Source organism: Sparus aurata, chromosome 10 (assembly GCF_900880675.1).
Source record: "Sparus aurata chromosome 10, fSpaAur1.1, whole genome shotgun sequence".
Lineage (NCBI taxonomy): Eukaryota > Metazoa > Chordata > Actinopteri > Spariformes > Sparidae > Sparus > Sparus aurata.
Genome location: NC_044196.1, coordinates 17607449 through 17627856, shown reverse-complemented (window position 1 = coordinate 17627856; position 20408 = coordinate 17607449). Strand labels below are relative to the sequence as shown.

The 20408-nt window shown below is 41.7% G+C and overlaps 3 protein-coding genes and 1 long non-coding RNA gene across 4 annotated transcripts; all 4 read right to left on the bottom strand.

Moving 5' to 3' along the window:
• Positions 1–2063: 2063 nt before the first annotated feature.
• LOC115589504 (protein mono-ADP-ribosyltransferase PARP15-like) lies at positions 2064–4504 on the bottom strand. Its single transcript, XM_030430422.1, has 6 exons — positions 4334–4504; positions 4070–4252; positions 3324–3950; positions 2959–3095; positions 2520–2700; positions 2064–2378 (listed from the first exon to the last, which is right to left on the bottom strand). Exons 2-6 carry the CDS (start codon positions 4101–4103, stop codon positions 2092–2094), a joined length of 1266 nt encoding a protein of 421 aa, XP_030286282.1. The 5' UTR covers positions 4104–4252; positions 4334–4504; the 3' UTR covers positions 2064–2091.
• Positions 4505–5353: 849 nt separating this feature from the next.
• On the bottom strand, positions 5354–5891 carry LOC115589505 (uncharacterized). Its single transcript, XR_003985535.1, has 3 exons — positions 5858–5891; positions 5717–5771; positions 5354–5450 (listed from the first exon to the last, which is right to left on the bottom strand). It is a non-coding gene; the product is annotated as an uncharacterized LOC115589505 (long non-coding RNA).
• A 3654-nt stretch (positions 5892–9545) lies between these two features.
• Positions 9546–12828, bottom strand: LOC115589417 (protein mono-ADP-ribosyltransferase PARP15-like). Its single transcript, XM_030430257.1, has 3 exons — positions 12750–12828; positions 12300–12609; positions 9546–9555 (listed from the first exon to the last, which is right to left on the bottom strand). Exons 1-3 carry the CDS (start codon positions 12787–12789, stop codon positions 9546–9548), a joined length of 360 nt encoding a protein of 119 aa, XP_030286117.1. The 5' UTR covers positions 12790–12828.
• Positions 12829–14029: 1201 nt separating this feature from the next.
• On the bottom strand, positions 14030–19965 carry LOC115589416 (uncharacterized). Its single transcript, XM_030430256.1, has 11 exons — positions 19762–19965; positions 19513–19637; positions 17745–19256; positions 17420–17656; positions 16363–16587; positions 16216–16270; positions 15961–16107; positions 15210–15272; positions 14955–15131; positions 14676–14858; positions 14030–14541 (listed from the first exon to the last, which is right to left on the bottom strand). Exons 1-11 carry the CDS (start codon positions 19931–19933, stop codon positions 14030–14032), a joined length of 3408 nt encoding a protein of 1135 aa, XP_030286116.1. The 5' UTR covers positions 19934–19965.
• Between the last annotated feature and the right edge of the window lie 443 nt (positions 19966–20408).

The window sequence follows — 20408 nt, the reverse complement described above, 5'->3', positions numbered from 1 at the left end:
GCTGCCCACTGCCCCTCCACCATGGTATAAATGAAGAGTCTCAGTATGTTTTACATTGTATGATTGTATGTGAGAAATTAAGATTTTTCTTCTAGACTTCAAGACTTTTAAAGCAACATTATATTGATTGCAAATATCGTGAATTTATACTCTTTTTTTTTGCATCTTGGCATCAGTATTGGAGAAAATATAGTCTGGTTTTCCCTGTGACGTCCTCCGGCTGCTCTGCCTCCTGTGATTCATGAAGCTTTACTTGTTGCTAAATTAACCACTAACTATGGGTAACTATAGCTGCCATTGAGCTAGTTAGTTTAGTTAACCATGCAGCTAGTGGTACAGTTAGCTGACTCTTCTTACGGCCCCACTCAAGTAGTCTAATATTCAGTTCCCTTGACTCGTATTTCAGTCTTCACCAAGTTCGAAGAAACATAATGATAATGTTCATGATTTGACAAATGTTCAATTATATTCACCAGCTAGTTGCTAACTTTGTCTGTCTGCTGCTTTGTATGTAGTTTAGAGAATTTATCAGAGCTGGATTTAGAAACACGGCTGATTAGGGCAGTAAATCTAATCAAAACAGTACCCAAAACACTATGCTAAAAAGGGCTACAAAGCATAGTAATAATAACATACGTCAACTAAATAAAATACTGTCTGCGCTGTTGGTGTATGTCAGTGGTGAAAGTCCAAAACTTCATTGTGACACCATGAGTGATTTGGCAATTTTTTATTAATAATCAGATTGGTAATTAAACCATGAATTCCCAAGCAAACACACAATCAGACATAATTCTTGAAAAAAAATGAAAAAATAGCATTTTAGTTCAACAAATTACTATCAACAAAACTATGTTTACTCCCACTACTTGTACTTTTGGAGTCTTTTTTGGTTTTTTTTATCTCAATTATTGCAATTCATGTTACATTTCAAGTCACATTCCTCACAGATTGAAACAAATTCACATAAAAAAAAAGTTATGACAAACTGTGTGAGAATCAAACAACAGAAAAGGTCAAAATAAGCAGCTGCAGCATAAAAAAGAAGTTGCTGACCTGAACACACATGTTTAAATGTGTACGTTCACTAACCAAGTGTCACGGTGTGCTGGTTCTTTTTAAACGGCTCTGTGGTATGAACTAAAGTGCCTGCCTAAATCCAGTTTCCTTCACATGAACAGCTACAATGGCAAGTGTTGCACTCAAGGCAGGGCCTTGATTTACATATAATTGTCATGTGGTGGGTGAATTCAAAGTGGTAAGTTCAAACAAAGCATAGAGATGTGGCGTTACCTTGTGTAATGTCTACAATGTAGATCAGTATTTTAGTGGTGCTAAACCTGGCCTACATTTGAAAAAATGAAATTATCCTCGTGATTATTTCCCTCAAACTTGAAGATGAGCCGTTCTTTTGAACAGCTCTTGGAAGCAACGTAGCATTTACAACTTCCCTTCAAAGAGCCGTAATAACTGTGACTCTGTTATGTTAGCAGCGCTTGGCCTTGCTTCCAATTCTGCTCATATTATTGCAACAAAAGAGACATCTATAAAACGGCAGAACACATCAAATAACAAACAAGGTAGATTATGACTCTTAGCATTCTGAAATTTTTAAGGTTTCACATTCATAAAACTTAGCTTGAGCCCTGAGAAGCGATTTTGTAATCTGTGACGTCATCACAATGTAAAGTCTATGGGCCGAGCAGTAAGTAAGTCAGTGCAATATCGAAATGCAATACAATATAGTACTGTGACGTTATGGGTTGAGGTTAACATGATTGTACCTCGGCGTTGATATGAGAAAAGAAAGGTTGCATCTACTTTAAATAGGCAGTGATTTAATGCACCGAAAGTGACCCCAAATCAGACACATCATGCATGCTAAATGCTAAGATAATCAGGGTCGATCATTCATTCATTCAATGAGAAACTTCGTCCCTCAGTAAGGTTTTTGTGCCAAACAGCTCCTGGTTCATTTAATTTCTCTCATTGGTTTGGACGTAAGACCTCTGTGGTGTGGTGTGTATATGTGCAATTTATTTTGTTGCAAAAATAGTCCATCATCATAAACAATCTTTACTGCAGCCTCCCTCACTTGAAGGTGATGAGGTAGTCTGGGTACGCTTGGTTGTCGTGGAACACAACATACATCCTGGGGTTGTCTATTCTGTCCACCACACTGTCATAGCGGTCGTGGGGCTGACTGTTACTGCGAGGAGGAGGAACCTTCATGTCGCTGCTTCCCAGAGTGGAGACGCCAGTCAGGACTCGGGCCACAAACAGTAACTGAGAACCATCAGCCGCTGGCTTCGAGTAGGTGGGGTGGGCTGAGTAGCTGGCGCTTACAGCAAAGTAGGTTCCACGACCGTATGAGGTTCCTGAGAGTGAGTGGAAATGGGGAATTTAAAAATAAGTCCTCAAATCTACACGTCTTTCAGAATCATCCATGTGATTGTTACACTTCAATAGTTCACGGAAATTAAATTGAAATGGGAGACGAGAAAAGGGAAGATTTGTACCGTTCTGTCCTGCAAAGCGTCTGTTGAACCCAGTTTTCATGATGGAGTCGCAGTTGTCCAGGGTCGTCCCGTGGTACAGAAGCTTTTCACGTGCTCCACCCTCCTGTCTTCTGTTATCACAAATGTGCTTCTTTTGTACCTCATAGGACTTGCGCAGATGAACGTTCTGCAGGCATTCGATCTGTCAGGAAAATAACAAAACACAATAAGTAACGAGCTACCAATATTACTTCCAATGGACGGAAATATCTTCACTCCTTTCAACTGTACTGTGTTGTTTACACGCTAAGAACACAGATATTGTACAGTAACTCAATATGGAAACATATGTAAGAGATACCCTGATATAAAGTGGTTTCATTAATGTGAATAAAAGCCATTAATCTAACCTATTAACTACTTTTGTTCCATGACTAGAGGCAATGAAATGTCTCCCCACCTTCATTACAGTCTTGCTGACAGTCCGTTTGAAGCCCTCCTTCACTGACTTGTACTCAGCAGAAGACGGCTGCAGTGCAACCACCTTGAAAGCTTCACCATGAGTCATGCTGTCCCAGTAGAGAGGGAGGGTGAAGTCTGAAAAAAGGTTGTAGGACAAAAGAGAAAAATGCCAGAAATTCAGACTAAATGTGTGTTATATCCAAAACAAATGTTTTCTATTTAAAGGGTAAAGCAGAATTATACTTAGTTGTTTCTATTGTCATTAAATACAAAATCAAGTATCAATATTGCTGTTGGTCTCAAACTACGGTATCATTCAGGTTCCTTTAAAACATAAATGTTCAGCAACAACAATCTCTTCACCTGGAAGATTCACAAGTCGTTTGAGCTTTGTCGTCTGTCCAGATACTCGTGTTGAAGCCTCCAACCTCTGTGCATCCACACTCCACAGGACGCCCTGTGCGTCCACTATCCCTCCTGCTATATCGTTATTTTCAAGGTTGTAATTGGCTGTTTTGGGGAGTCTCTCCCAGTTGCCGTTGTGTGCCAGGATGCACCAAACCACATGGCTGAACAGCTCCTCCTCCTCTCTGACTCTCACCTCTCTTCTGAGACACTTTTGCAGAGAGTTATTGATCTTTTTTGTCACCTGGTTGACTCCATCTTTTAACCCACTCACTGTTAAGCTTTCCGGCTTGGACTGATCCCTCTCTATGTTCAGACCATGCGACTCCACCAGCTGCCTCAGATCCTCCACGTCGTCCTGGGTGAGACAAACCAGTTCCTCATTTCTGAGGGTTTGAGTGGAACACTGAGACTGATAAGAAAACTTTAGCTTTGTCATGGCATCGTCAACATCCTGTCTGGAGAGACCCAGGAAGAGGAATTCGGACTTCTGACTTGTGGAGGTGGAAGGGAGGATGCTTAGGTCTGTGCTCACTGTCAAAGAGGGGTCTTGTTGTTGTACATGAGGCATCTGAGGCACTGACACTGGATCAAAAGATAACAATCAGTGAAAATTTACAATGGTACAAGAGAATTCTGATTTGCAAAAAACCCAAGAAAACAAGACAAGCAAACATGAGAATGTTTGTGAAACTTCCTGTTACCTCTGTTGATTACAGCAGTGGAAAAGATTTGCATTGCTTCCTCTTTAAACGCCAAGAAGACATTGATCTTAATCAGGACAAGGCGGATGTTGGTGATATAGTGAAAAGAAGTATATGACGTTGCAATCTTCACCCCTCGGAGGATTGCACTTGCCACAACACCAGGGTCCAACCCTCCAGCTCCTGCATGAACAGTTTGAATGTTTACTGGTAGAATTAAAATTGCACATCTAGAAAGTTTTATACCTCATACAGAATACCTACCAGCACAGATGGCAGGAATGGCTACAGACTTATATCCATAGTTTTCACAATATCTAACGATGTCGCACACCAGTTGTTCGATGGTACCTGCATCCCCTCTTCCAGACACATGCCAAATGGCTTTACAGGGCAGCCATCCAGACCGGGATACAAAACTGCTCCTTCGCTTGATGTTTGCTATACACAAGAGACAAGACCAACATGAATGAAGAAGCTAAAATGTATGTTGCTTGAAAATGTCAACATCTTTTCTCACCTGCTCTAAGTTTTAGCCTCCACTTCTGGTCCAGCTAAGGCTAAGATGTCTTTGCACACACCATCTGCAGAGAAAAGTTTATGTTAGAACAAAACTACAAGGGTCTTCAGTCATGAGCTTAATGCTAATGTCAGCGTGCTAACATACTCATAATGTCATCAATGTCAGGTTTAGATTTTAAAGGTCATATTCATAACATTTCTATGTGAAAATCACCAAGTTGACATCACTAATAAGACATCTGTTGTCTTATTAGTGATGTCCTCAAACACTACTTGTAGTTTCGCAATCAGGCAGGACAGTTAGTCTGCTGTGGGTGTGTGCTTTGTGCTAACTGGATCAGTAGCTGAACAAATCTGTTGCTGCGGCAACACTGTTCTTTGGCTCAGGGCCTGTGCGCTTTGTTTTATTGTTAGCCACTGAATGTGTCTGCAGTTCTAATCTAACGTTAGCTAAATTTAACACAACACATCGACAACAAAGATCTTGAGCTTTCTTTAGAGAAGCAAAATAGCGTCTTTGATTCCTATCCAAGCATGTGCGCACCAGAGTGCTCTGACTATTTACATACAAAACATGGAAAAGATTAGATATGTATTTGTGTCTATATTCACGGCAATACATATTTTGTGCACACTGAAAAAATAAGTTTGTAAGAGACTATCCTCCTTTGCACATTCAAAATACTGAGACCAAACTGATTCCGAACTCACCACTGTGAAAATCAACAAAGTTGGTTGTGTTCACAACAAATATCTGTAGTCTCATTAGTGATGTCACCGAACACCAGCTGTAGTTTAGCCCCGCCTCCCACTGTCATTGTGATGTCATCGAGGTCACTGGTGAGTGATCTGAAGATTGCTGAGATGAAGAACCACGTGTTTGATTTAATGTTCTACCTCATCAGCAACTTTGGTTTTTGTGAATATATAAGGATGGGATGCGGGTCACCATTTTTTCTGACACACATGGTTGAATAAAACAATATTCTTACAGGTTTTGATTAACAGAGATCATTTGCAGATGATTCATTTTATTCATGTTTTACCCAGCGTTTTTTGGAATAGGGTAGGTTGTATATATGTAGGTATATTTCTACATTTATTCTGAGCATATGTACAGCTTACCTTGGCCTCCTTGGTTCATATTTAAACTGAGGTGCCTGGAGACGTCATGATAGCACTGCAAGTAAAAACAACAGTTTTTAAAAATCTCATTGATAAATCCTACAAGCATTCATCTTACATACCAGTTGTGTTGATAGTCACCTCCTCAGATTCTGGATAGCCTGGTTGAATGACGATGTGGATGGTGGGAGAGACAACCAGAGGAGTGCGATAATCCAAACTGGCGAAGGGTCTCGGTCAGCACCTGAATGGCTTCACTCAGCGGGTATTTTAAAACCTTTCCCGGTCCGATAACTGGAAAGGCCACTGAGCACAAATGCTGCTGTGCACAAGGTTCAAACACCTCTTCAGGCCTTTTCTAAGAGCCTACAAAACAAAAATCAAACATTTCCTCAGTGTTTTCACCTCCCCATTGACAATGTGAGCTAATCTAACATGGTGTGGGGCTATAGATTAAAAATACCACAGTTATTCTGATCGAGAACTGAAGCCCTGGGAAAGGGCATAAGACCATATAACTGATAATCTGAAGCTTATACTATAAATACTATTCGCCAGGATAGGCAGGATCACAACTTTTCTCTTAAACTTATTTTGATAGTCTTCTGGAAAAGTACTACCTTAGTCTGTGTATTTGCATTCAAACAGATGTCGTGCCCATCAAAGCCTTTAAGAGGAAACTTCAAGTGCACACTCAATACCTGCACACTCCATCCGCTGACCCCATCCCATGGCGAGCATTCAATGAAGAAGAGCTTGGAGCAGCCCAGAGACGGAGGCGCATCAACCTGAAGAACATCACCAGGAGCGAAGGTTGCGATTTGCTGTTTTTCAAGTAAAATTTTGAGTTGATTGCATTCCCTGTTTTCTTCAACAGACATTTACCAATTTGTGTAGAATTTAGCTGTCTGTTGATCATGGGGGCCACCAAAACATTCACCTGTGGAAATAATTTCAATAAACATCAATGTGAGTGTAACTTGGGTACCGTGCTCCTTTTTTTGTCAAATAGATCAGCTAGTGTCCAACCTGCTCATCCACCAAGCTCCCAAGTTTGATCTCCAGGCTCGTCTTGTGGAACAAATTGCTGAAAGGAGTGTTGCAGTGCTGTCTGGTGGCAGCCTTGGTTCTGACACTGCTGTTGCTGGAGCTTTTCACCTTTGGGGAGAACACACCTTGTTGTTCCCTGATAATTATCCTACAGGAGCTCTCCACCAGTTCCTTGCTGACTTTACCCTCTGCTTGGAAGTACCGCTGAGCACCTGGACCAATCTAGAACCAGTGTGTCTATCGTCAGACTGGCAAGAGTTGCTCTCAAGTTGCCTGAACCTCGGGACCAGACAGCGGGGGCCAGCAACAAGCACAGAAGGGGACCGAAAACGCAAGGGCTTTAAAGGTCCACCTTGTTCTGCTTCATGCCAATCAGATCTAAAATTTTGATCAAACAGGCGGACCAGTTCAGGATGTGGTAGTTTGAGCAGTTCTTTTGTCCGGAATTGGTTCATCTGGTAGTTGAGCAGAATTTCTTTGAGCTTGTTCACATTCTCACTGTAGCCCACCAGTCTTACTTTGGTGACTGCAGCTTCCGCTGTGGTCCTGGGATGAAGCTGACATCCACTCTGAGCTCTCGAAGGGTTTGCCTCGTTTTTGGCTTTCAGCAGGATCGCTTTCACTCTGTCGAGATCTGGAGGTATAGCTGCAGCTCCCTGCAGCCTCACATTGTCCAGACTCAGGTCTCTCTTTATTGTTGCCTCAGCTTCATCCAGGGCATCTATGGACACACTGGACATAACCAGGGTCTGACCCCACCCTCTATGGAAACAGGAAAACGGAGGCCTTGCTGGAAGTGAAACTTGGTACTGGAGATGGCATCGCTGGATGTTATGAAGGTAAGTAACGCTGTAGGAAGTTTAACTCTCTTTTCAGTTTGAACAGTTTCATCAGTTGTGTTGCTCCTGACTTCAACCCTCCTGGTCTGGGCCCTTCAAGATGACATATGGTTTGATTATAGAGAAAATATAAAATAATCTCATGACAATTGTCAATGTTTTCCATAAGCATACGTTGACCCTGCTCAGAGATCCTCACAAGTGTTCGGTCCAGATCATTGACTCTGATGTCTCTATCTAGTAACTTCTAAAGGGAAATATTTTCTCAACCTGTGATTGACTTCATGGAGGCTGAATTGGGTTTCTGTGGCAAACTGGTTCGACTTGAGGTCAGACCTGATTTCCAGATGGAAGAGAGATTGTGTGGAACTTCAGTTTAGTATGAAGTTGTGTAGCTCCTGACTTTACCTCCTTGTCTGGGACCTTGAAAAGATCAATGGTTGGATGACAAATAAAAGAAATAATAGTTTGTGTTAGTTAGTGTTTGTAGTTAGTTCGTTGTGTTACACAAATGGCTCAAACAGAAACTCTAGGACTGACACTCAAGGGTAGGATAAAATAGGTTGAAGGTCCTGAATGTAAATGTTTGTTTTCAAATTGAGTAATTCATTTTGCAGTCATTTTTTCCTGCAAAAAAGTTGCTTTTGATTGATACAAACAGAACAGTTTTATCCTGAAAAGCTGACTAGAAAGGAAAAAATACATTATCAATTTTAGCTGTTTTTCATCAGAAGACGCTCTTAAGGTTTGAAGAAAGGTCAGGACCCAAATGCAGACACAAAAGACAGGTAGCTCACAGACACCATAAGCAAGCTTTAATAACCAAGCTTATGTCCAAAAATAAGGGCAGGCCATGAAAGCAATCATATCATATTTTGGAGCAACCTCTGTTGCACCAGGATCATCATTTGTTATTCATTAATTGATCTCTATTGTGTGCGTGTGCTGATTCAGTTATGAGCACTGTGTCTGATTTGATCAGGCTTGGAGCGTCTCTGGCAACCAAAGTCCAAGGACCAGCCCTGGCTTGTTTGTGTTTACTGTCAGCTGAGGGTACCAAAGGGCAAAATTTCTCACCTGTGATTGGTTAGAAGAGGGCTGATCTGAGTTCTGTGGCTGACTTATTCTCGTTACAGTCAGGCGAAGTTTTCTTGCAGGAAGAGAGATGGTGTGAAACTTCCTTTGACTAACCCTTTCCTGGTCTGGAAGAAACAACAATGTCCAAGTTTCCAACAAAATCCTCCTTAAGTATATTTTGCCTTAAACTCATTTCAACCCATTGGGATTCCTTACCTTCTTTTTCCTTGAAACAGATTTTATATGTGTTGGCTCCATCCTTTTCAATCATTCCACAGTCACCTCCCCCAGAAACTCGTCTTTTATGGAAGTGTCTCCGCACCTTTTGTTCCTCTTTGTCTGTCAAATCTCTGGCTTCAAAGTACAAAGGATGTTGGTATTCATCCATTTTACCTACAAGTCTTAACTGACAGTAAAACTTTCAGCAAGTGTGACGCTTCTCAGTGTACCTCCATCCCTCTTGAGTGAAGAGTGTGCACTGAAGTGTTTCTATTTAGTTTCCCTTTCATTTACTGTAAGTTGCCTTTTGTCCCTAATTACTTCTTCATTTGAAATGATACATATTCTCGAAACTGACACACCCAAACACATAGTTTGGGCGTGTCACAGTTTCTTGTATTTTTAGCTTTCGGTTTAGCATTTCTCTGGTTAGTGTAATGTCAGGATGATGAAAAAACAATAAATCATTATTTTTTTATGAATGATGTTTACATAATTTATAAAAAAAAAATATGTTTACATAATAAGAATCCTTACAGCAGTTGAGATGATGACACCATTTACCACAGTTTCAAATGAATTAAAAATGTCCATAGAGCTGCAGATTTTGATATTCCTCTTGTCTTGTGTTTTTCTTAGTGAGATCAGTATTCACTATTTGAGGAAAATACAAATTTTAAGCAAACAAAAAGTTGAAAACTGTATAATTATTTGACAACACTGATTATGTATTTGACGTGATAATTGGTTATCATTTTACATCCTTGACTTTAAGAACTTTAATTACTGCTTTGTTGGTTTAGAGGCCATTCAAACAAATTCATCAGATTTGATTAATGAGGAAAATGTATCACAATACTGTCATTTACTGTAATTTAATTTTAACATTTATTTTCAAATGAATGATCCTGTAATGTAAAATATGAGGCTGAGTCTTAAAACAGCCTCAATTCCTTCATCTACCCAAACACCTCAAACATCGCCAGTGAAGAGGCTCACCATGTCAAAGTTGCTCTACATTCCCTTTCCTTTATTGAGCAGTTTAGTAAAGGTGGCAGAGGCTTGACCTCCGGGGGTGTGTTGTTGACTTGGCCAATGGTCATATTTGATGTGCTGTTGGTAGTGTTTCATGGCCATCTAGTGGTGGACATGTTGGATGTGCAGAAGCTGGGGATGCAGTGTGCATGTTCTCCCTGTGATTGTGTGGGTTTCCTCCAGGTTTTCTCCATGTTCAAACATGCGTATAAGGTTAATTCTCTGGTCTCTGGGTGACGTCCGTTCGTTGGCTGACCACTGCCCCTCCACCATGGTTTAAATGAAGAACGTTTTACATTGTATGACTGTATGTGAGAAATTAAGATTTTTCGTCTAGACTTCAAGCAACATTATATTGATTGCAAATATCGTGAATTTATACTCTTTTTTTTTTGCATCTTGGCATCAGTATTGGAGAAAATATAGTCTGGTTTTCCCTGTGACGTCCTCCGGCTGCTCTGCCTCCTGTGATTCATGAAGCTTTACTTGTTGCTAAATTAACCACCAACTATGGGTAACTATAGCTGCCATTGAGCTAGTTAGTTTAGTTAACCATGCAGCTAGTGGTCCAGTTAGCTGACTCTTCTTACGGCCCCACTCAAGTAGTCCAATCAATCCCCTTGACTCGTATTTCAGTCTTCACCAAGTTTGGAGAAACATAATGATAATGGTCATGATTTGACAAATGTTCAATTGTATTCACCAGCTCGTTGCAAACTTTGTCTGTCTGCTGCTTTGTATGTAGTTTAGAGAATTTATCAGAGCTGGATTTAGAAACAGGGCTGGATCCATACGTCAACCAAATAAAATACTGTCTGTACTGTTGGTGTGTGTTTATGTATGTTGTGAAAGTCCAAAACTTCAATGTAACACCATCAATGATTTGGCAGTTTTTTTTAATAATCAGATTGGTAATTAAGCCATGAATTCCCAAGCAAACACACAATCAGACATAATTCTTGAAAAAACAGAAAAAAAATAGCATTTTTAGTTCAAGAAATTACTAAACAAAACTGTTTACTCTCGCTACTTGTACTTTTGAGTCTTTTTTGTTTGTTTATCTCAATTATTGCAATTCATGCTACATTTCAAGTCACATTCCTCACAGATTGAAAACAAATTCACATAAAAAAAGTTATGACAAACTGTGTGAGAATCAAACAACAGAAAAGGTCCAAATAAGCAGCTGCAGCATAAAAAAAAGAAGCTGCTGACCTGAACACACATGTTTAAATGTGTACGTTCACTAACCAAGTGTCACGGTGTGCTGGTTCTTTTAAACGGCTCTGTGGTATGAACAAGTGCCTGCCTAAATCCAGTTTCCTTCACATGAACAGCAACAATATTAAGTGTTGCACTCAAAACAGGGCCGCTTGATTTGCATATAATTGTCATGTGGTGGGTGAATTCAAAGTAGTAAGTTCAAACAAAGCATAGGGATGTGGCGTTACCTTGTGTAATGTTTACAAAGCAGATCAGTATTTTAGTGGTGCTAAACCTGGCCTACATTTGAAAAAAATGAAATTATATTGGAGAAATGTCTAAGTCTGAATCTGATATAATTCTTATATCATTATCCTCGTGATTATTTCCCTCAAACTTGAAGATGAGCCGTTCTTTTGAACAGCTCTTGGAAGCGACGTAGCATTTACAACTTCCCTTCAAGGAGCCGTAATAACCGTGAATCTGTCATGTCGGCAGTGCTTGGCCTCGCTTCCAATTCTGCCCAGGGGCGTCTCACATATTGCAACAAAAATTCCCCTGCGGAATCTGAATTTTTTTAACCACTGAGGTTTCATGTTCGTAAAAGCCCTGAGAAGCGATTTTGTAATCTATGGCCGAGCAGGGGGTAGGTCAGTGCGTCCCATAGCCGGGATGTAACTCCAAAGCTGGACAACTTTTTGTGCTCTGTATTAGTTCAAATATTACAGCCATCATCACAGGAGTGTGAGGAGGTGTGAAAGTGGCAGTGGCAGCTGGCAGTCTGTTCGCAGTACATTAATGCAATAGGATACAGAACGGCGTCGTTATGGGTTGAGGTTAACATGATTGTACCTCAGCGGTGATAAAGGAAAAGAAAGGTTGCATCTACCCCGAAAGTGACCCCGAATCAGTAACCATCATACATGCTAAATGCTAAGATAATCGAGGTCATTCATTCATTCATTTCATTTAATGAGAGTACTTCTACCCTTCAGAGATGTTTTTGTGCCAAAAATTGTGCCGCTCTCATTTTTGCTTAAGCAGCTCCTGGTTTCATTTAATTTCTCCCATTGGTTGGATGTAAGGCCCTCTGTGCGGGTGTGTGTAATGTGCAATTAATTTGTTGCCAAAATAGTCCATCATAAACAATCCTTCTGCACCCGTCCTCCATCCTTAACATCCTCACTTGAAGGTGATGAGGTAGTCTGGGTACGCTTGGTTGTCGTGGAACACAACATACATCGATGGGTTGTCTATTTTGTCCACCACCACTGTCACAGCGGTCGTGGGGCTGACTGTTACTGCGAGGAGGAGGAACCTTCATGTCGCCGCTTCCCAGAGTGTAGACGCCAGTCAGGACTCGGGCCACAAACATTAACTGAGAACCATCAGCCGCTGGCTTCGAGTAGGTGGGGTGGGCTGAGTAGCTGGCGTTCACAGCAAAGTAGGTTCCGTGACCGTACACAGTAGCTGAGAATAGAGGAAATGGGGAATTTAAAAAGAAGGCTCAAATCTAAGCAACACCTTCAAAAGTCATTCATGTGATCGTTACACTTCACTAGTTAAAGGATATAAATGGGCAGGTAAAAACAGAGGAGGACGATCTTTACCGTTCTGTCCTGCAAAGCGCCTGTTGAACCCAGTTTTCATGATGGAGTCACAGTTTTCCTGGGTCGTCCCGTGGTACAGAAGCTTTCAAATGCTCCACCCTCCTGTCTTCTGTTATCAGAAATCTGCTTCTTCTGCGCTTCATAGGCGCGCCGCAGATGAACGTTCTGCAGGCGCTCGATCTGTCAGGAAATGCACCAAAACAACAAAATATATTGAGCTTCCAAATGCAGCTCGGAAGGATGTAAATACAGTATGTTGACTCTTTTCAAATGTGTGTTAACAACACAGATATTGTTCAATTAACTAAATAGAGACTTAAATTGTAAGGGAAACCCTTACAATTTAACACGAGAAATGTCTACAGGCAATGAAATGTCTCCCCACCTTCATCACAGTCTTGGCGACAAGTCCGTTTGAAGCCCTCCTTCACCGACTGTACTCGGCAGAAGAAGGCTGCAGTGCAACCACCTTGAAAGATTCACCAGCAGCCATGTTGTCCCATTCGACGAGGGAGGGTGAAGTCTGAAAAAGTGAGGCGCGGACAACATAGAAAATGTCAGATAATCAATGTAAATGTGTTTTGTTTCCAAAACCAACAAAATACAAAATTTGCTTCTGCACTGTGACTTTTTTATAAATTACACAAAACCTGAAATGGAACCCCTAAGTTTATGTTGGACAGAACCCCTGCATCCCTAGAAAAATATGATTAGTCCCCTCCCAATGTCACTGTAAACACAACTATGTAATTTAAGGAAAATGAATACATTTGTACTACACTGAATTACAGTTTACCATTCATGTTTAACTAATTAATAGTTGACGTGTTCTGTAGGTGTCCACTCCAAAGTCATCGTAAGAGTTTTTGCAGATGGACAAATGTGCAAATATAATTGCAAGCAGCATACTGCAGAAGAAATCAGTGTTTTACTAGCAAATGATTTCTATCAACTGTAGTAAACATTTTTATTTTGAAACTCAATTTGATGCCAAAAAAAGTCTTAAAAGTGAACATGTTATATTATCAATACTCCAGAACAGCTACCAAATAATCTGTAGGCAAGGAATGAGAAGCTCTAAGTTTTAAGTTTTGCATTTGTTCCAAGTACCACCATTGAGATTTTAACGTAAATGCTGATCAACAACAATCTTCTCACCTGGAAGATTCACAAGTCGCTTCAGCTTCGTCGTTTGGCCACTTATTGGTCTTGAAGCACCCGACCTCTGTGCATCCACACTCCACTCGGTGCCCTGTGCATCAACAACCCCTCCAGCTATATCATATTTTCCAGTTGTAATTGGCTGTTTTGGGAGTCTCTCCCAGTTTGCCGTTATTTCCCAGGATGCACCAAACCACACGGCTGAACAGCTCCTCCTCCTCCCTGGCTCTCACCTCTCTTCTGAGATTCTCTTGCAGAGAGTCATTGATTTTTTTTGTCACCTGGTTGACTCCATCTTTTAACCCACTCACTGTTAAGCTTCCCTGCCCGGACTGATCCCTCTGTATGTTTAGACCATGCGACTCCACCAGCTGCCTCAGATCCTCCAAATCGTCCTGAGTGAGGCCTACCAGATCCTCCTTTCTGAAGGTTTGAGTGGAGCACTGAGCCTGATACGTATCCTTCAGCTTTGTCATGGCATTGTCAACATCCTGTCTGGAGAGACCCAGGAAGACGAAGACAGACTTCTGACTTGTGGAGGTGGAATGGAGGATGCTTAGGTCTGTGCTCACTGACAACGAGGGCGGTTGTTGCTGTTGTTGTTGTACATGAGCCTCTGAGGCCACTGACACTGCAAAGAACGATCCAAAGGTAACAATAAGTGAAAAATTACAATGGAACAAAAAAAAATATCTCTTTTTTGAAAAAGATATTTACAAGCAAACACAAAAGTAGAAGAAGCCTGCTTGTGAAACTTCCTGTTACCTCGGTTGATTACAGCGGTAGGAAACATTTGAGTTGCTTCCTCTTTAAACGCCAAGAAGACATTGATCTTAATCAGGACAAGGCGGATGTTGGTGAGAGAGTAAAGAGAAGTAGATGACGTGGCAGCCTTCACCCCTCGGAGGATTGCACCTGCCACAACACCAGGGTCCAACCCTCCAGCTCCTGCATGAACAGTTTGAAAGTTTACTGCCAGAATCAAAACCGATGTTTGTTTGTTTTTATCAATTGCACGTCTAGAAAGTCTCACAAAATACGTACCAGCACAGATGGCAGGAATGGCTACAGACATGAATCCATAGTTTTCACAATGTCTGATGATGTCACACACCAGTTGTTCGACGATACCTGCGTCCTTTTCTCCACACACATGTAAGAGGGCGTCACAAGGGAACGATCCAGACTCGGACACAAAAATCTCTCCTTTTTTCACGTTTGCTACACACAAGACAACATAAGTAAGAAGCTGTTCAACCTGTGTGGCTTCAAAATGTCTCGCTTGTTCTTCTTTCTCACCTGCTCTAAGTTCAGCCTCCACCTCTGGTCCAGCTACAGTCAAGATGTCTTTGCACACACCATCTGCAGAGAAGAGATTAGATTGACAGAACACAACAACAGTTTACAGCCATTCTAGCAGATCTGTGAGGCTGTAATTAGACTGCTTCGAGCTAAATACGAGTGACAGAGCAGAGGCCATGTTTACCATCTTAGTCTATGGCCTCAGCTTGCTAACATAAACTAATTAGAACAAAACAGTATGTACTTAGTATCCTACAGCTGAGGCTCATAAGAATGTTGTTAAAGTATTGGACCAAAACAATATCTTCAGTAATATCCTTAAAGAATTTCTGCGATAATTCACAGCCCAAAAAAAAAAAAACAGCTGAATGCTAACATCAGTATGCTAACATGCTCACAGAGACAATGCTGGCGGATGTGTAGCTGATGTTTACCTTGTTTACCTTGTTTACCATGTTCTTAGATTGGGATGTACACATATTCTAATAAGCAAACCTGAGGCTGGGGGGGGGGGGGGGGGGGGGGGGGGGGTGCATTCAGTTTTAGATTAGGTCGTACCAAAGTATTGTACACATTGAAATTCTGACCAAAGAAAAACTCTGGGCACCATGAATATATGCGCCTAATTTGATGACAATCCATCTGATTGTCATTTTAGTCTAGAACAAAGTCATGAGTCTAAAGCCGCTAAAGTGGCCAAAAATGTCATAACGTGGCCTTTCGGTCGTGTACAGCAGCTCTCACCCACCGTTCTGGAAATTTGCGAAGTCGGTCGTGTTCACCACGACGTCTGTAATCTCATTGGTGATGTCACCAAACACCAGCTGTAGTTTAACCCCGCCTCCCACTGTCATTGTGATGTCATCAAGGTCACTAGTGAGGGACTTGAAGATTGCTGAGAAGGAGAACACCAACATGTTTTATACAGATATTGAACTGTTAATCCGTGATTCCTTGAAGGTTTTTCTTTAAATGCTGCATATTCATATTGTGTTTGGTTTACCTTGGCCTCCCTGGTTTATATTTGAGCTGAGGTGTTTGTACACATCATGGTAGCACTGCAAATAAAAACGCCAGCATTAAACCCTCTCATCAATGAATCCTACACACACTCATCTTAAAAACCAGTTGTTTGAGTGCTAATATTCACCTCCTCAGAGTCAGGATATCCTGGTTTGATGACAATGTGAATGCTCGAGAGAGAACCAGTGGAGGCAGATAATCCAAAAAGTCGAATATTCTCAGTTAGCACTTCAATGGCTACTCTCAGCGGGTATTTTAACAGAATTCCAGGTCCGATAATTGGAAAGGCCACTGAGCACACCCTCTGCTGCACACATAGGTCCAAACACGTCTTCAGGCCTTTGCCGAGGGCCTGAAAAAATAAAAAAGAAGACATATCGATAGTGTTTTTGTAAGCATACAGCATGAAGCAGATTTAAATTTTAGATGGATTAACCAGAGTTTTTCTAATTAAGACATATTTTGACTGAAGCCTCTTGAAACAAGACTGTATAACTGCTGTCTTAGGGCTCAAAACTACACTGAATGCAGCATTAGTATTTCTTATTTTCATAAATGCAAATAACCATTGCACCACAAATATCTTTGAGGAGAAACTTAAGAGAGAAACCTAACCAAGCATAAGAGCAAGGAGGGCTCTTGCCATTGGATATCATTTTGATTCTGCTTGCTATTACCAGGTAGAATCTTAAACTGGACAATAAGACAATAGACAATAAACTGTTATATATATTTATACAGTCACATCCTCAAAGACAGCCATCAAGATTTGTGCATTGATAAGTGGGCAACTGGCCTAATAAAAACTCCATGATCCATTTAATTGCAATCCAGATCCCTGATCTGAATTGTAATTGAGTTTTATGCTGTCAACTATAGCTAGACTTGAAAAAGCCTATGAATTTTTTTATTCGCACCATTAAAACACAATATTTCAGTAATATTCTCTTCTTTTCTAGCACGAGCTCCTCATACATCATTTTTAAACTTTAACTTGTGTTGCATTATTTGCAATAAGTCACCCAAGAAAGAGCTAGATGAAGGGATTTCACCAATCAGCATCACTATCTAGTTGGCTACATCACTCTATTGCATCTACTGTTTGTTCACACAGAGCGGATCTGCCAGTCAGTTAACTTACGTGAAGGTTCGATGAGATGGAGATTCAAGACTGACTACTTTACCTGCATGCTCTGTCCTCTGACTCCGTCCCATGGAAAGCATTCAATGAAGAACAGCTTGGAGCAGCCCAAGGATGGAGGCGCATCAACCTGCAGAACGTCACCAGGGGCGAAGGTGCGATTCGCTGCTGCCGAGTCAAACTTTGAGTTGATTGCATTCCCTGCTTTCTTTATGAGACATGAGCCAATATTTGTAGAAGCAAGCTGCCCGTTGATCATAGGGGCCACCAACACATTCACCTGTGAAAATAACATGGAATAATATAAATGGGAGTGTTTCATTGCTGCTGTACTACTTCTTGGAAAAACAGAACGGAAATTGTTGAACCTGCTCATCCACCAAATTGCCAAGCTTGATCTCGAGGCTCGTCTTGTTAACCGCAGTGCTCCCAGCAGTGTTGTAGCTTAGTCTGGTGAAGGACAGTCTGGGCGTCACGGTGGTGGTGCCAGGGCTGCTGGTGGTTCCTGACACACCTTGCTGTTCCCTGATAATAACCTGACAGGAGCTCTCCACTAGCTCCTTGTTGATTTTGCCCTCTTCTTGGAAGTACCGCTGTGCTGCTGGTCCATCTAGAACCAATGTGTCTTTTGTCAGACTGGCTAGACTTGCATTTAATTGTGTTTGGACATCCTTGACCAGACAGCGGGGGCCAGACACAAGAACAGAAGGGTACGGAAAATGTGAGGCTTCTAAGGTCACCTTGTTCTGCTTCATGCCAATCATTTTTAAGACGTCTGGAAAGCAGTCAACCAGTTCAGGATGCGGTAGACTCAGCAGTTCTTGTGTCCCAACTTGGTTCATCTGGTAGTTGTGCAGAACTTCTTTGAGTTTGTTCACATTGTCACTGTAGCCCACCAGTCGTACTTTAGTGACTGCAGCTCCACTGGGTCCTGGGATGAAGCTGACATCCACTCTGAGCTCTCGAAGGTTTGCCTCATTCTTGGCTTTTATCAGGATTTCTTCCACTCTGTCAATATCTGGAGGCACAGCTGCAGCTCCCTGCAGCTGAACATTGTCCAGACTCAGGTCTCTCTGTAGTGCAGCCTCAGCTTCATCCAGGGCATCTGCGGACAAACTGGACAGAGCCAGGTCTGACCCAACCTCTATCAAAACAGGATTTCTGAGGCTCTGCTGGAAGCGGGCTTGGTACTTGGAGATGGCACCGCTGGATGTCAAGAAGGTAAGTATTGCTGAAGGAAGTTTGACTCTCTTTTCTTTTACCTTTCTGATCAGTTCATCAAGTTTTGTAGCTCCTAACTTCACCTCCTTGTCAGGGCCCTCCAGGGTGATTGTGGCATTGCCTCTGTGGATTTTAACCTCTGGGCAATGTGTACAAATTTCTCGACTAAACTCTTCTTCCACCACTTTGAACTGCCTCTCCGCAATTGGTAATTCCTTCCGAGTGGGCAGGCTCTTTTCCAGTATCGCTATCCTGTCCTTCACGGCGTCATTGTCTCCCACAACCACAGGATAACCACTCTCTGTGTACACTTTGATATCATCAGTCACAAAGGTGAGGTCCTGCATGAGGATTTTGGCTTGTTTTGGCTCAACCACATGATAGCAGAGGTAGCTCTCAGTTAGACTGATGAAGACCCTATCCACCTGTATCTCCCAGTTCTCAGCAGCACTGACAAAGGCACCTCCAGACCCTTTATCCACATCCCCCCTAACCACTGCCCACTCTTCATCTAGATCAAACTCCACTGTGCAGCCGATAGCAGAGAGTTGTTTCTGTAAAAGCTTATTTGCTTTTAGGTTGTCTCTCAGGTAGAACAGGAGGAAAATATCTGGCTTGAAAATCTTCTCAAGGGTTTTTGTGTTTGGTTTTGTGAATGTCTAAAGGAGAAAAGCAATATCAAACAAATGTATGAGTTTATTTGTAAGAAACTACATCTGTTCATCTAAAAATTCTAAACAGATAGCATAAAAATGTGTTACCACTACAGCCAGCACAATGGCATTTACAACATTTGAATCATCAGATGTTGACTCTGCCCAGAAATCCCCCTCAAACTGGTCGAGCCAGATTTAGTTCTGACACTTTTGTTTACCACAATCATAAAGTGTCAATCGACGTTTCTGGGCAGCTCACCTGGGATTGACTGGTTGAGGGCTGATCAAAGGTCTGTGGCGAATCGGTTCGACTCACAGTCAGACGCAGTTCTCCGTCAGGAAGGGGGATGGTGTGAAACTTCCTCTGCAAAACCCTTTCCTGGTCTGTAACAAACAAGGCCAACGTCCAAACAAGACACTGGATTTAAGCCAGAACTACATATAATATTGTGTTTTTCAGTAAGTATAGACTGCCTTTAACTCATATTGAACAAATGTGATTCCTTACCTTCTTTTTCCTTGAAACATACTTTGTATGTTTTTGCTCCAGCCTTTGCAATGGTCAAACATTCACCTCCCCCAGAATCCTTTCTTTTCTGAAAGTGTCTCGTGACCTTCCCCTTCTCTCTTTCTGTCAAATCTCTGGCTTCAAAGAACAACGGATATTGGTATTCATCCATTTTACCTACAATTCTACACCTAAAAAAGCAGAGCACTACTAACTGTGCCTGGATGCCTCCTGAGCGCGTCGTCTGCTGTGAACTGACTTATTTCGTTTCACTTTCACTTACTGGAAATGCTGTCATACCTACCTGTAAATGAACACACCCAAGCAAATGGAGTGTTTATTTTTAGTCTTAAGAAGTCATTCCCCTTGTTCAGCCATGTCCAAACTATTCCACAAAGGGCCGATGTGGCTGCAGGTTTTCTTTTCAACCAAGCAGCAGCACACCAGACCTGACTCATTTAATTAACTGATCTCAGTCTTCAGAAAGTTCATTGGGCAAACTGTGTCACACAGCCCTTTTTGGAATAGTTTGGACATGTCTGCCCTAGTTGGTCTTGTGAGGCTGCAATGATCAGATTATTGACCACTGCTGTTTAGCCCACATTTTTCCCTTTAGTTTAGTTTTGTGTTTTGCCCGCATTGTCGCC

Bases quoted from the DNA above. Each gene is read 5' to 3' on its own strand.
- LOC115589416 (XM_030430256.1), bottom strand. From the start codon at position 19,933: ATGGATGAATACCAATATCCGTTGTTCTTTGAAGCCAGAGATTTGACA. The intron at 17,657-17,744 runs GTTCAACAATTT...TTATTTTCACAG, and splicing joins GCAATTTGGTGGATGAGCAG to GTGAATGTGTTGGTGGCCCC. The intron at 16,588-17,419 runs GTAAAGTAGTCA...TTATTTTTTCAG, and splicing joins TCAGAGGACAGAGCATGCAG to GCCCTCGGCAAAGGCCTGAA.
- LOC115589504 (XM_030430422.1), bottom strand. From the start codon at position 4,103: ATGCAAATCTTTTCCACTGCTGTAATCAACAGAG. The intron at 2,701-2,958 runs GTGGGGAGACAT...TTTTCCTGACAG, and splicing joins TCAGCAAGACTGTAATGAAG to ATCGAATGCCTGCAGAACGT. The intron at 2,379-2,519 runs GTACAAATCTTC...ACTCACTCTCAG, and splicing joins ACGCTTTGCAGGACAGAACG to GAACCTCATACGGTCGTGGA.
- LOC115589417 (XM_030430257.1), bottom strand. From the start codon at position 12,789: ATGAAAACTGGGTTCAACAGGCGCTTTGCAGGACAGAACG. The intron at 12,610-12,749 runs GTAAAGATCGTC...CTCTATTCTCAG, and splicing joins GCGCTTTGCAGGACAGAACG to CTACTGTGTACGGTCACGGA.